Genomic DNA, 15897 nt, shown 5'->3' on the forward strand with positions numbered 1-15897 from the left:
AGGGAGACCGCAGCCCTCCACTCCTGGGTAGGGTAGGGGCAGGGCCAGGGAGACAGCAGCCCTCCACTCCTGGGTAGGGTAGGGGCAGGGCCAGGGCCAGGGAGACAGCAGCCCTGCACTCTTGGGTAGGGTAGGGACAGGGCCAGGGAGACAGCAGGCCTCCACTCCTGGGTAGGATAGGGGCAGGGCCAGGGAGACCGCAGCCCTCCACCCCTGGGTAGGGTAGGGGCAGGGCCAGGGAGACAGCAGCCCTCCACTCCTGGGTAGGGTAGGGGCAGGGCCAGGGCCAGGGAGACAGCAGCCCTGCACTCTTGGGTAGGGTAGGGACAGGGCCAGGGAGACAGCAGGCCTCCACTCCTGGGTAGGGTAGGGGCAGGGCCAGGGAGACAGCAGGCCTGGTGTTAGCCATTTGGCCCTGGATTATTCCACAACATTATTCTATTTTCAACATAATGTGAAGAGTTTTTTAAAGATGTGTTTTGTACAGTATTTGGTGTTGAATATGATGTGTGCTCTGCTCTATACAGATCAGACTCATTCTGCACCGGACCAGGGAGTCACCATAGAATGTCCCCACGAGAATGTCCCCACGAGAATGTCCCCTCTCCTGTCAGGTGTGTGTTACCTTGGCAAAGCGGCAAAGGCGCAGTGCGTCCTCCCAGCGAAAGGAGGCGCTGTACTCATGCAGCACAGTGGTGTAGGTAAGCTGCTGTACACCAACGAGCCGTCACCTGGGTCCCCACATAGTTCAGGATGTGGGCCGCACGGCTGAACTCACTGTGGAGGGGGAAAGACCGACAGATATAAAAATACATTCTGTACACACAGCCACTCAGCCGAAGGGCAGCCACTCAGGAATCTCTTTTAAAACAGCTTTACCACAACATGAAAACATTTCAGATGAAGCAGTACCTTTTATTTCCGATAATGGGGAACTGATTTCTCTGTGTGTGTTTGTGTGTGTGTATGTGTGTGTGTGTGTGTGTGTGTGTGTGTGTGTGTGTGTGTGCACATGTTACCTGCCGTCTTTCATGTAGAGTGTTTTAGCCAGCAGGTCCAGTGAAGACCGCACCGGGATAGTGCCACACAGTGAACTGTGTGTCCTGAATACCACACAGGATGTTAGCGGAGTCATTCTAGGACATGGTGTGGACCTATTGAGCAGGATAGAGACAGACAACACACTCTTATTGACTACACTCAGAATAACCTACTATAAGCTCTACCACATGGTGTGTAGACCATAGTGCATGTGGGTTATGGTTAGAAAGATCTATCTGGTAGGCTTTAGGTGCTTAACAACACAAAGCAGTTTGAAATCTATCTCCCCCTCCCTTTCTCTCTTTCCCTCTCTCCTACCTATCTTGCAGATGTTGTGTTCTCTGTTGATGCGATGCACAGCGGTCAGGTACAGGTCACGGTTCTTGTCTATGACTGCGATCTTCCTCTCGCTGTACGGGCCACAGCTATCTCCACCACCTCCATCTGGAAAACACACACACACACACACACACACACACACACACACACACACTGAAATGGGAGGCAGAAAGTTGTGTGAGAGAGGCCTGGTTCACATAAGCAGGGCAAACTGAACCACCAGTGTCAAACCCCACCAGTCCCCATAACACATACACTTACAATAGTGTCTTTTGATACACATCTCTTCTCAACACATGATCACCCAAATCACAGGCCCCCTCCTCTCCTCCTCCACACTCTCTAGTCCCCAGTACAGCCCTGAGTACACAGGAGGACTAGGAGGGAACAATTGAGCCCAGATCAGAGGGAAGAGACTCAACTCAGAGGGAAGAGGTGGAGGAAAGGGGAGACAAGAGGGAGAAATGGGGGAGGCAAGAGAGTGGAAGGGGGTGCCAGCAGTCTGACCCCACAGCTCCTGGCCCATACTCCCCAACAGGGGTGTATATGCGTGTGTGTGACTGTGTGTGTGTGCGTGTGTTTCAGAGCCAGCTGGCTCCAGTGCAGTGCTCCTCTGTCTTGGAGCTGTGGAGTGCTGGCAGAGACAGTAACTACTGATCCTGGCCACTGCTCCTCCTTTTCTCTCTCTCTAATTCACTCCCTCTATCTTAATCCCTTTCAGTCTTGTTCTTCCTCCATAACCCTCCCCCTTTCTCTGCATCTCTTTCTCACACACATGCACTCACTCCAATTTCCACACAGGCTGTATGTCTCCCTCTTAACTATGAAGTTTCTTCTTTCCCCTCAACACCATTAATTCTTCTCTGTCTTCTCTCCATGGCTCCCTGACCTTTTCACCCTGGCCTGTTGGGTGCACTCGAACCCATAGCTACCCTGAGGCACAGATCTAGGATCAGCTTACCCTCCCCCAATCCTAACAGGTTGCTCAATGTAACAGTATGGATTAAGACGTAGGCACGTGGAGATATGCACAGTCTTCTCATGTCAGTGTGTGCACACTAACAGGAGTGTGTAATGTGTGCTGTGACTGACTGTTGGTGTGTGTTGGTTGGTGAATCACCCAGCTTGTCAGTCAGGGGCTTCCCTTCACCCAGGGCTTTCCCCGTCAGGGCACCAAACAGAGAGATGACTGGAGGAAAAGAAGAGAGGAGAGGACGGAGGACAGAGCGAGCAGGATAATGATGGCAAATGGTCATTGTTCCAGTCCTGCTAAAGTCATTTCTCCTGCGTTTTATCTCCTGGTGAAGTGTAATCCTCTTGTTGACAAAGTGCTCCTGATGTTTCAATGTGTTTAACGGCTGTAAATGTCATTGAGTAAAAAAGCCTAAGGCAAATCTCGCCCTGCTCTGTGGACAACAAAGTTTAGTATTGTAGTAGTGAAGGGACAGCTCGGCTGGCCTTCCACTCACCCTTCTCATCGCTCTTGTCCCGGATGGCGATGGTGGCGTTGCTAAGGGAGACTGACTGGGCATTGAGGATGTCCGTTCTCATGCCGGGGAATCTGGGCGTGGAGATGAGACGGCCCTCGTAGGAGAACACATAGACCCCCGTCCCATCCACCAACAGGAAGTGTCTGAGACAGAGAGGAGCCAAAACAAAGAGGAGAAAGGGAAGGATAGAGAGATAAAGATGGGGGGTGATAGAAAGCAGGGTTAGGGACAGAGAGATGGAGAAGAGAATGAGTGAGAGAAAGGAGGGCGCAACAAAGAGGAGAGTGGGAGTGGTAGAAAGGAGAAGAGAGTAACAAACTGCAAGATGGAGCCAAGATATTACAAACATCTCACCAAATAAATAAGAGGGAGTCTGTTAATTTGATTGATATATTCATTCAGTGTATTTGTCAGGGGTCTATCAAGTTAATTTCCATCTACTGTCTCGTTCTCAATCAAATTTCATAACAGAGCGAAGAGGGGATGCCAGAAATCTAAATAGTTTATATTTCATAGGCAACTTGATGAACAAACACTGAGGAGAAATGGAGCATTAGGGTCATTCCATGTCATTTCTGCAAGCCATGACACCCACCATCTCAGATTCTTCTGATGTCTTTTCTGTATTTGGAAACAGAAAATATTAGCATTCCTGCAACATTATTTAGTTTAAATATAATTTAAGCTAATTGATTGGACCCAAATTGGCCATTTTAATTTATAGGATTCATATAATATTCAATAAATATAGTACTTAACATCCAATTTGGACCAAACCCTTTTTTTAACATGGAGTAAGACATGAGGAATCCAAAGAAATGGTCAAAAGCCCCACAGACTCCACGCGCCAATCCCATCAACGACTATACAGTATCAGTTATCTGTGTCTGACAAGCAGCACGGAACTGTGACTCAGAGTATTGTTTCTTCATCCTATGTAATGTATTCTCAGTGAATTTGGTGACGTTTTTTTCTCTGTTCAGTGAAGTCAAAGGGGGGGTGAGTGTAACCGATGTGAAATGGGAAGCTAGTTAGCGGGGTGCGTGCTAATAGTGTTTCAATCGGTGAAGTCACTCGCTCTGAGACCTTGAAGTAGTTGTTCCCTTTGCTCTGTAAGGACGATGGGTAACGATGCTTGGTGGGAGGTTGTTGATGTGTGCTGAGGAGAGGGTCCCTGGTTTGAGTCTAGGTAGGGGCGAGGAGAGGGACGGAAGCTTTATTGTTACACTTAACCTGTAAGCAGTCTATGGACAAGGTATGACAGCAACCCATGAAAGCATATTAGGTTTTGTTTACCTGTTTCAAATGCTAACTTTTAGCATTAGTGGCATGAATCCAAAATAAGTCAATGGCATCTATATTAGCATTTTTGAGCTTCATTTCCAAATCATCTATAGGTAACATCATTGAGTTACACAATCCATTTTTTTTAACATTAGGATGATTTGGATTGCTGTCAATATATAATTTTGTAAATTCAACATCTAGTGGTCAGAACCTGGTAATATCAGGATGTAGGATGATGGGACTTAACAATTTCAATGACTAATTTCTCTGAACAAGGAAAAAAACAATTTCATACTCACTGGGAATACATTACATAGGATGAACACATTACATAGGATGAACACATTACATAGGATGAATACATTACATAGGATGAACACATTACATAGGATGAATACATTACATAGGATGAACACATTACATAGGATGAACGCATTACATAGGATGAACACATTACATAGGATGAATACATTACATAGGATGAACACATTACATAGGATGAATACATTACATAGGATGAACACATTACATAGGATGAACACATTACATAGGATGAACACATTACATAGGATGAATACATGAATACATTATATAGGATGAACACATTACATAGGATGAACACATTACATAGGATGAACACATTACATAGGATGAATACATTACATAGGATGAACACATGAACACATTACATAGGATGAACACATTACATAGGATGAAAACATTATATAGGATGAATACATGAACACATTACATAGGATTAACACATTACATAGGATGAATACATTACATAGGATGAACACATTACATAGGATGAATAAATTACATAGGATAAACACATGAACACATTACATAGGATGAACACATTACATAGGATGAACACATTACATAGGATGAATACATTACATAGGATGAAAACATTACATAGGGTGAATACATGAACACATTACATAGGATGAATACATGAACACATTACATAGGATTAACACATTACATAGGCTGAACACATTACATAGGATGAATACATTACATAGGATGAACACATTACATAGGTTGAACACATGAATACATTACATAGGATGAACACATGAATACATTCCATAGGATGAACACATTACATAGGATGAACACATTACATAGGATGAATACATGAACACATTACATAGGATGAAAATATTACATAGGATGAACACATGAATACATTACATAGGATGAACACATGAGCACATTACATAGGATGAACACATTACATAGGATGAATACATTACATAGGATGAACACATTACATAGGATGAACACATGAATACATTACATAGGATGAATACATTACATAGGATGAACACATTACATAGGATGAATACATGAACACATTACATAGGATGAATACATTACATAGGTTGATTACATTACATAGGATGAACACATGAATACATTATATAGGATGAACCCATTACATAGTGGGAATACATTACATAGGATGAGCACATTACATAGGATGAACACATTACATAGGATGAACACATTACATAGGTTGAACACATGAATACATTACATAGGATGAACACATGAATACATTCCATAGGATGAACACATTACATAGGATGAACACATTACATAGGATGAATACATGAACACATTACATAGGATGAACACATTACATAGGATGAACACATTACATAGGATGAACACATTACATAGGATGAACACATTACATAGGATGAATAAATTACATAGGGTGAATACATTACATAGGATGAACACATGAATACATTATATAGGATGAACACATTACATAGTGGGAATACATTACATAGGATGAGCACATTACATAGGATGAACACATTACATAGGATGAACACATTACATTGGATGAACACATGAACACATTACATAGGATGAACACATTACATAGGATGAACACATTACATAGGATGAACACATTACATAGGATGAATAAATTACATAGGGTGAATACATTACATAGGATGAACACATGAATACATTATATAGGATGAACACATTACATAGTGGGAATACATTACATAGGATGAGCACATTACATAGGATGAACACATTACATAGGATGAACACATGAACACATTACATTGGATGAACACATGAACACATTACATAGGATGAACACATTACATAGGATGAACACATTACATAGGATGAACACATTACATAGGATGAATACATTACATAGGATGAACACATTACATAGGTTGAACACATGAACACATTACATAGGAAGAACACATTACATTGGATGAACACATTACATAGGATAAACACATTACATTGGATGAACACATGAACACATTACATAGGATGAACACATTACATAGTGTGAATACATTACATAGGATGAATACATTACATAGGATGAATACATTACATCGGATGAACACATTACATAGGATGAATACATTACATAGGATGAACACATTACATAGGATGAATACATTACATAGGATGAACACATTACATAGGATGAATACATTACATAGGATGAACACATGAATACATTACATAGGATGAATACATTACATAGGATGAACACATTACATAGGTTGAACACATGAACACATTACATAGGATGAACACATTACATAGTGTGAATACATTACATAGGATGAATACATTACATAGGATGAACACATTACATAGGATGAACACATTACATAGGATGAATACATTACATAGGATGAATACATTACATCGGATGAACACATTACGTAGGATGAATACATTACATAGGATGAACACATTACATAGGATGAACACATGAATACATTACATAGGATGAATACATTACATAGGATGAACACATTACATAGGATGAATACATGAACACATTACATAGGATGAATACATTACATAGGTTGATTACATTACATAGGATGAACACATGAATACATTATATAGGATGAACCCATTACATAGTGGGAATACATTACATAGGATGAGCACATTACATAGGATGAACACATTACATAGGATGAACACATTACATTGGATGAACACATGAACACATTACATAGGATGAACACATTACATAGGATGAACACATTACATAGGATGAACACATTACATAGGATGAATAAATTACATAGGGTGAATACATTACATAGGATGAACACATGAATACATTATATAGGATGAACACATTACATAGTGGGAATACATTACATAGGATGAGCACATTACATAGGATGAACACATTACATAGGATGAACACATTACATTGGATGAACACATGAACACATTACATAGGATGAACACATTACATAGGATGAACACATTACATAGGATGAATACATTACATAGGATGAACACATTACATAGGTTGAACACATGAACACATTACATAGGAAGAACACATTACATTGGATGAACACATGAACACATTACATAGGATGAACACATTACATAGTGTGAATACATTACATAGGATGAATACATTACATAGGATGAATACATTACATCGGATGGACACATTACATAGGAAGAATACATTACATAGGATGAACACATTACATAGGATGAATACATTACATAGGATGAACACATTACATAGGATGAATACATTACATAGGATGAATACATTACATAGGATGAACACATTACATAGGATGAATACATTACATAGGGTGAACACATTACATAGGATGAACACATTACATAGGTTGAACACATGAATACATTACATAGGATGAACACATGAATACATTCCATAGGATGAACACATTACATAGGATGAACACATTACATAGGATGAATACATGAACACATTACATAGGATGAACACATTACATAGGATGAACACATTACATAGGATGAACACATTACATAGGATGAACACATTACATAGGATGAATAAATTACATAGGGTGAATACATTACATAGGATGAACACATGAATACATTATATAGGATGAACACATTACATAGTGGGAATACATTACATAGGATGAGCACATTACATAGGATGAACACATTACATAGGATGAACACATTACATTGGATGAACACATGAACACATTACATAGGATGAACACATTACATAGGATGAACACATTACATAGGATGAACACATTACATAGGATGAATAAATTACATAGGGTGAATACATTACATAGGATGAACACATGAATACATTATATAGGATGAACACATTACATAGTGGGAATACATTACATAGGATGAGCACATTACATAGGATGAACACATTACATAGGATGAACACATGAACACATTACATTGGATGAACACATGAACACATTACATAGGATGAACACATTACATAGGATGAACACATTACATAGGATGAACACATTACATAGGATGAATACATTACATAGGATGAACACATTACATAGGTTGAACACATGAACACATTACATAGGAAGAACACATTACATTGGATGAACACATTACATAGGATAAACACATTACATTGGATGAACACATGAACACATTACATAGGATGAACACATTACATAGTGTGAATACATTACATAGGATGAATACATTACATAGGATGAATACATTACATCGGATGAACACATTACATAGGATGAATACATTACATAGGATGAACACATTACATAGGATGAATACATTACATAGGATGAACACATTACATAGGATGAATACATTACATAGGATGAACACATGAATACATTACATAGGATGAATACATTACATAGGATGAACACATTACATAGGTTGAACACATGAACACATTACATAGGATGAACACATTACATAGTGTGAATACATTACATAGGATGAATACATTACATAGGATGAACACATTACATAGGATGAACACATTACATAGGATGAATACATTACATAGGATGAATACATTACATCGGATGAACACATTACGTAGGATGAATACATTACATAGGATGAACACATTACATAGGATGAACACATGAATACATTACATAGGATGAATACATTACATAGGATGAACACATTACATAGGATGAATACATGAACACATTACATAGGATGAATACATTACATAGGTTGATTACATTACATAGGATGAACACATGAATACATTATATAGGATGAACCCATTACATAGTGGGAATACATTACATAGGATGAGCACATTACATAGGATGAACACATTACATAGGATGAACACATTACATTGGATGAACACATGAACACATTACATAGGATGAACACATTACATAGGATGAACACATTACATAGGATGAACACATTACATAGGATGAATAAATTACATAGGGTGAATACATTACATAGGATGAACACATGAATACATTATATAGGATGAACACATTACATAGTGGGAATACATTACATAGGATGAGCACATTACATAGGATGAACACATTACATAGGATGAACACATTACATTGGATGAACACATGAACACATTACATAGGATGAACACATTACATAGGATGAACACATTACATAGGATGAATACATTACATAGGATGAACACATTACATAGGTTGAACACATGAACACATTACATAGGAAGAACACATTACATTGGATGAACACATGAACACATTACATAGGATGAACACATTACATAGTGTGAATACATTACATAGGATGAATACATTACATAGGATGAATACATTACATCGGATGGACACATTACATAGGAAGAATACATTACATAGGATGAACACATTACATAGGATGAATACATTACATAGGATGAACACATTACATAGGATGAATACATTACATAGGATGAACACATGAATACATTACATAGGATGAATACATTACATAGGATGAACACATTACATAGGTTGAACACATGAACACATTACATAGGATGAACACATTACATAGTGTGAATACATTACATAGGATGAACACATTACATAGGATGAACACATTACATAGGATGAACACATTACATAGTGTGAATACATTACATAGGATGAATACATTACATAGGATGAACACATTACATAGGATGAACACATTACATAGGATGAATACATTACATAGGATGAATACATTACATCGGATGAACACATTACATAGGATGAATACATTACATAGGATGAACACAATACATAGGATGAACACATTACATAGGATGAACACATTACATAGTGGGAATACATTACATAGGATGAACACATTACATAGGATGAACACATTACATAGGATGAATACATTTGATAGGATGAACACATTACATAGGATGAATACATTACATATAATGAATACATTACATAGGATGAATACATTACATAGGATTAATACATTACATAGGATGAACACATTACATAGGATGAATACATTACATAGGATGAACACATTACATAGGATGAACACATTACATAGGATGAATACATTACATAGGATGAACACATTACATAGGATGAACACATTACATAGGATGAATACATTTCATATAATGAAAACATTACATAGGATGAATACATTACATAGGATGAATACATTACATATAATGAATACATTACATAGGATGAATACATTACATATGATGAATACATTACATAGGATGAACACATTACATAGGATGAATACATTACATAGGATGAATACATTACATAGGATGAACACATTACATAGGATGAACACATTACATATAATGAATACATTACATAGGATGAATACATTACATATGATGAATACATTACATAGGATGAACACATTACATAGGATGAATACATTACATAGGGTGAATACATTACATAGGATGAACACATTAAATAGGATGAATACATGAACACATTACATAGGATGATTACATTACATAGGATGAACACATGAATACATTACATGGGATAAACACATTACATAGGATGAACACATTACATAGGATGAACACATTACATAGGATGAACACATGAATACACTACATAGGATGAACACATTACATAGGATGAATAAATTACATAGGGTGAATACATTACATAGGATGAACACATGAATACATTATATAGGATGAACACATTACATAGTGGGAATACATTACATAGGATTAGCACATTACATAGGATGAACACATTACATAGGATGAACACATTACATTGGATGAACACATGAACACATTACATAGGATGAACACATTACATAGGATGAACACATTACATAGGATGAACACATTACATTGGATGAACACATGAACACATTACATAGGATGAACACATTACATAGGATGAACACATTACATAGGATGAATACATTACATAGGATGAATACATTACATAGGATGAACACATTACATAGGTTGAACACATGAACACATTACATAGGAAGAACACATTACATTGGATGAACACATTACATAGGATGAACACATTACATTGGATGAACACATGAACACATTACATAGGATGAACACATTACATAGTGTGAATACATTACATAGGATGAATACATTACATAGGATGAATACATTACATCGGATGAACACATTACATAGGATGAATACATTACATAGGATGAACACATTACATAGGATGAATACATTACATAGGATGAACACATTACATAGGATGAATACATTACATAGGATGAACACATGAATACATTACATAGGATGAATACATTACATAGGATGAACACATTACATAGGTTGAACACATGAACACATTACATAGGATGAACACATTACATAGTGTGAATACATTACATAGGATGAATACATTACATAGGATGAACACATTACATAGGATGAACACATTACATAGGATGAATACATTACATAGGATGAATACATTACATCGGATGAACACATTACATAGGATGAATACATTACATAGGATGAACACATTACATAGGATGAACACATTACATAGGATGAACACATTACATATAATGAATACATTACATAGGATGAATACATTACATAGGATGAATACATTACATATAATGAATACATTACATAGGATGAATACATTACATAGGATGAACACATTACATAGGATGAACACATTACATAGTGGGAATACATTACATAGGATGAGCACATTAAATAGGATGAATACATTACATAGGATGAATACATTACATATAATGAATACATTACATAGGATGAATACATTACATAGGATGAATACATTACATAGGATGCATACATTACATAGGATGAATACATTACATAGGATGAATACATTACATAGGATGAATACATTACATAGTGGGAATACATTACATAGGATGAATACATTACATAGGATGAACACATTACATAGGATGAACACATTATATAGGATGAACACATTACATAGTGGGAATACATTACATAGGATGAATACATTACATAGGATGAACACATGAATACATTATATAGGATGAACACATTACATAGTGGGAATACATTACATAGGATGAGCACATTAAATAGGATGAACACATTACATAGGATGAACACATTACATTGGATGAACACATGAACACATTATAGGATGAACACATGAACACATTACATAGGATGAATACATTACATAGGATGAATACATTACATAGGATGAACACATTACATAGGATGAACACATTACATAGGATGAATACATTACATATGATGAATACATTGCATAGGATGAACACATTACATAGGATGAACACATTACATAGGATGAATACATTACATAGGATGAACACATTACATAGGATGAACACATTACATATAATGAATACATTACATAGGATGAACAAACAATACTCTGAGCCACAGCTCCATATTACTTGTCAGAGAGCTGACGCTATAACCTCCTTGTTGGGGTGGGATTGGCGTGGGGTGTGGGGGGTCCGAGTGGGGCTTTTGACAATTACTTTGGATCCTCGTCTCTTACTCATTGTTATAAAAAAGTTTGGTCCAAATCAGATGTTAGGTACTATATTTATTTAATATATTAAAAACATTACATAAGATGATTACATTATATCAGGTGAATACATTACATAGGATGAATACATTACATAGGATGAACACATTACATAGGATGAACGCATTACATAGGATGAACACATTACATAGGTTGAACACATTACATAGGGTGAATACATTACATAGGATGAACACATGAATAACACATTATATAGGATGAATACATTACATACATTACATTAAAATGGACAATTTGGGTGCAATGAATTATCGTAATTTCTCAGAGATCAAATTATATTTCAACAAAGTAATGATGCAGGAATGCTCATCTTATCTGTTTCTATCAGCAGAAACTATTTCAGAACAATCTGAGATGGTGGGAGTTGAAATCCTCTTTCTGGTGCTTTAAGAGGTGGAACAACCCAGAGGAGAGAATGATAAATGTCCATCTCTTTGTTCCCCACTGCAGTCAGGCTTCCATAGCCAGACCTGCTCTGCTAATGGCACACACTCGCACTCTCACACACAGTTCTCACAAACACACACACACACACAGACGCACACACACAGAGTGAGAGAGGGGGAGGGAAAGAAAAGGAGAGGGGGTCCAGAGATCGGCGCAACAGGGAGATACAGTGCCTTGCGAAAGTATTCGGCCCCCTTGAACTTTGCGACCTTTTGCCACATTTCAGGCTTCAAACATAAAGATATAAAACTGTATTTTTTTGTGAAGAATCAACAACAAGTGGGACACAATCATGAAGTGGAACGACATTTATTGGATATTTCAAACTTTTTTAACAAATCAAAAACTGAAAAATTGGGCGTACAAAATTATTCAGCCCCCTTAAGTTAATACTTTGTAGCGCCACCTTTTGCTGTGATTACAGCTGTAAGTCGCTTGGGGTATGTCTCTATCAGTTTTGCACATCGAGAGACTGAATTTTTTTCCCATTCCTCCTTGCAAAAAGGTTGGATGGAGAGCATTTGTGAACAGCAGTTTTCAGTTCTTTCCACAGATTCTCGATTGGATTCAGGTCTGGACTTTGACTTGGCCATTCTAACACCTGGATATGTTTATTTTTGAACCATTCCATTGTAGATTTTGCTTTATGTTTTGGATCATTGTCTTGTTGGAAGACAAATCTCCGTCCCAGTCTCAGGTCTTTTGCAGACTCCATCAGGTTTTCTTCCAGAATGGTCCTGTATTTGGCTCCATCCATCTTCCCATCAATTTTAACCATCTTCCCTGTCCCTGCTGAAGAAAAGCAGGCCCAAACCATGATGCTGCCACCACCATGTTTGACAGTGGGGATGGTGTGTTCTGCTGTGTTGCTTTTACGCCAAACATAACGTTTTGCATTGTTGCCAAAAAGTTCAATTTTGGTTTCATCTGACCAGAGCACCTTCTTCCACATGTTTGGTGTGTCTCCCAGGTGGCTTGTGGCAAATTTTAAACAACACTTTTTATGGATATCTTTAAGAAATGGCTTTCTTCTTGCCACTCTTCCATAAAGGCCAGATTTGTGCAATATGCGACTGATTGTTGTCCTATGGACAGAGTCTCCCACCTCAGCTGTAGATCTCTGCAGTTCATCCAGAGTGATCATGGGCCTCTTGGCTGCATCTCTGATCAGTCTTCTCCTTGTATGAGCTGAAAGTTTAGAGGGACGGCCAGGTCTTGGTAGATTTGCAGTGGTCTGATACTCCTTACATTTCAATATTATCGCTTGCACAGTGCTCCTTGGGATGTTTAAAGCTTGGGAAATCTTTTTGTATCCAAATCCGGCTTTAAACTTCTTCACAACAGTATCTCGGACCTGCCTGGTGTGTTCCTTGTTCTTCATGATTGTGTCCCACTTGTTGTTGATTCTTCACAAAAAAATACAGTTTTATATCTTTATGTTTGAAGCCTGAAATGTGGCAAAAGGTCGCAAAGTTCAAGGGGGCCGAATACTTTCGCAAGGCACTGTAGGTGCAACAGGGAGATAGGCGCAACAGGGAGATAGGTGCAACACGGATAGGCAATATGGGAAAGACTAAGAAATGGAGGAGGGACAGAATGAGATACAAGGATAAAGAGAGACTTACCTCTCAGCCTGTATAATGAGGCTGACGGTCCCCTCCTTCAGGTCAAAAATGAGAGGTGTGTTCCAGTTCTTAGCACTGGAGGCGTAGCACTGGAGAGAGGTGGTGACCACTAGGTGACCGTGGGCCGGAGAGGCTTTGGTGACCTGGTCCCTGAACTCCAGAACATCCCCCGCATCATTCACCACGTTCCTTACCTGGGTGATGGATAGAGAGAGAGAGAGAGAGAGAGAGAGGGACAGTTTAGGAACACACACACACACACACCCACACACACACACACAGGAACATGCACATGTCGCTCAGATCTTGACCCACAAACACATTGAGTAACAAATCATCTGAAATACTAACAAACTAATTGTAACAAACAGACTAGAGCATACACACACAATACCTATTTTCTGAGACACTCATAGATGTTTCGTCGGTATGGAGGCACTCACGTAAACTCCAGAGTGGATTAACTGTTGATATACACAGGAAACAGCCCATGTCTAAGCATAGGACAGGAGGGGACAGAAATGCCTGGTGTGGAAACGTATGTCCGCGTGTGTTAGGGTTAGGGTTAGGACAGGAGGGTTAGGGTTAGGGTTAGGACAGGAGGGTTAGGGTTAGGGTTAGGACAGGAGGGTTAGGGTTAGGGTTAGGACAGGAGGGTTAGGGTTAGGGTTAGGACAGGAGAGTTAGGGTTAGGGTTAGGACAGGAGGGTTAGGGTTAGGGTTAGGACAGGAGGGTTAGGGTTAGGGTTAGGGTTAGGGTTAGGACAGGAG

The 15897-nt window shown here is 38.3% G+C and overlaps 1 protein-coding gene across 1 annotated transcript in view; it reads right to left on the reverse strand.

Moving 5' to 3' along the window:
- The window catches only part of LOC110503790 (intraflagellar transport protein 80 homolog), a gene marked incomplete at its 5' end in the record, with an annotated part of 70754 nt that overhangs the window by 22326 nt on the left and 32531 nt on the right, over window positions 1-15897 (reverse strand). The window contains 9 exon segments of the mRNA XM_036961068.1: window positions 626-725; window positions 727-777; window positions 1020-1058; window positions 1060-1136; window positions 1138-1154; window positions 1360-1485; window positions 2501-2569; window positions 2850-3013; window positions 15127-15424. Coding sequence (XP_036816963.1) covers window positions 626-725; window positions 727-777; window positions 1020-1058; window positions 1060-1136; window positions 1138-1154; window positions 1360-1485; window positions 2501-2569; window positions 2850-3013; window positions 15127-15424 — 941 coding nt within the window.

The sequence above is a fragment of the Oncorhynchus mykiss genome, chromosome 24, assembly GCF_013265735.2.
Source record: "Oncorhynchus mykiss isolate Arlee chromosome 24, USDA_OmykA_1.1, whole genome shotgun sequence".
Classification (NCBI taxonomy): domain Eukaryota; kingdom Metazoa; phylum Chordata; class Actinopteri; order Salmoniformes; family Salmonidae; genus Oncorhynchus; species Oncorhynchus mykiss.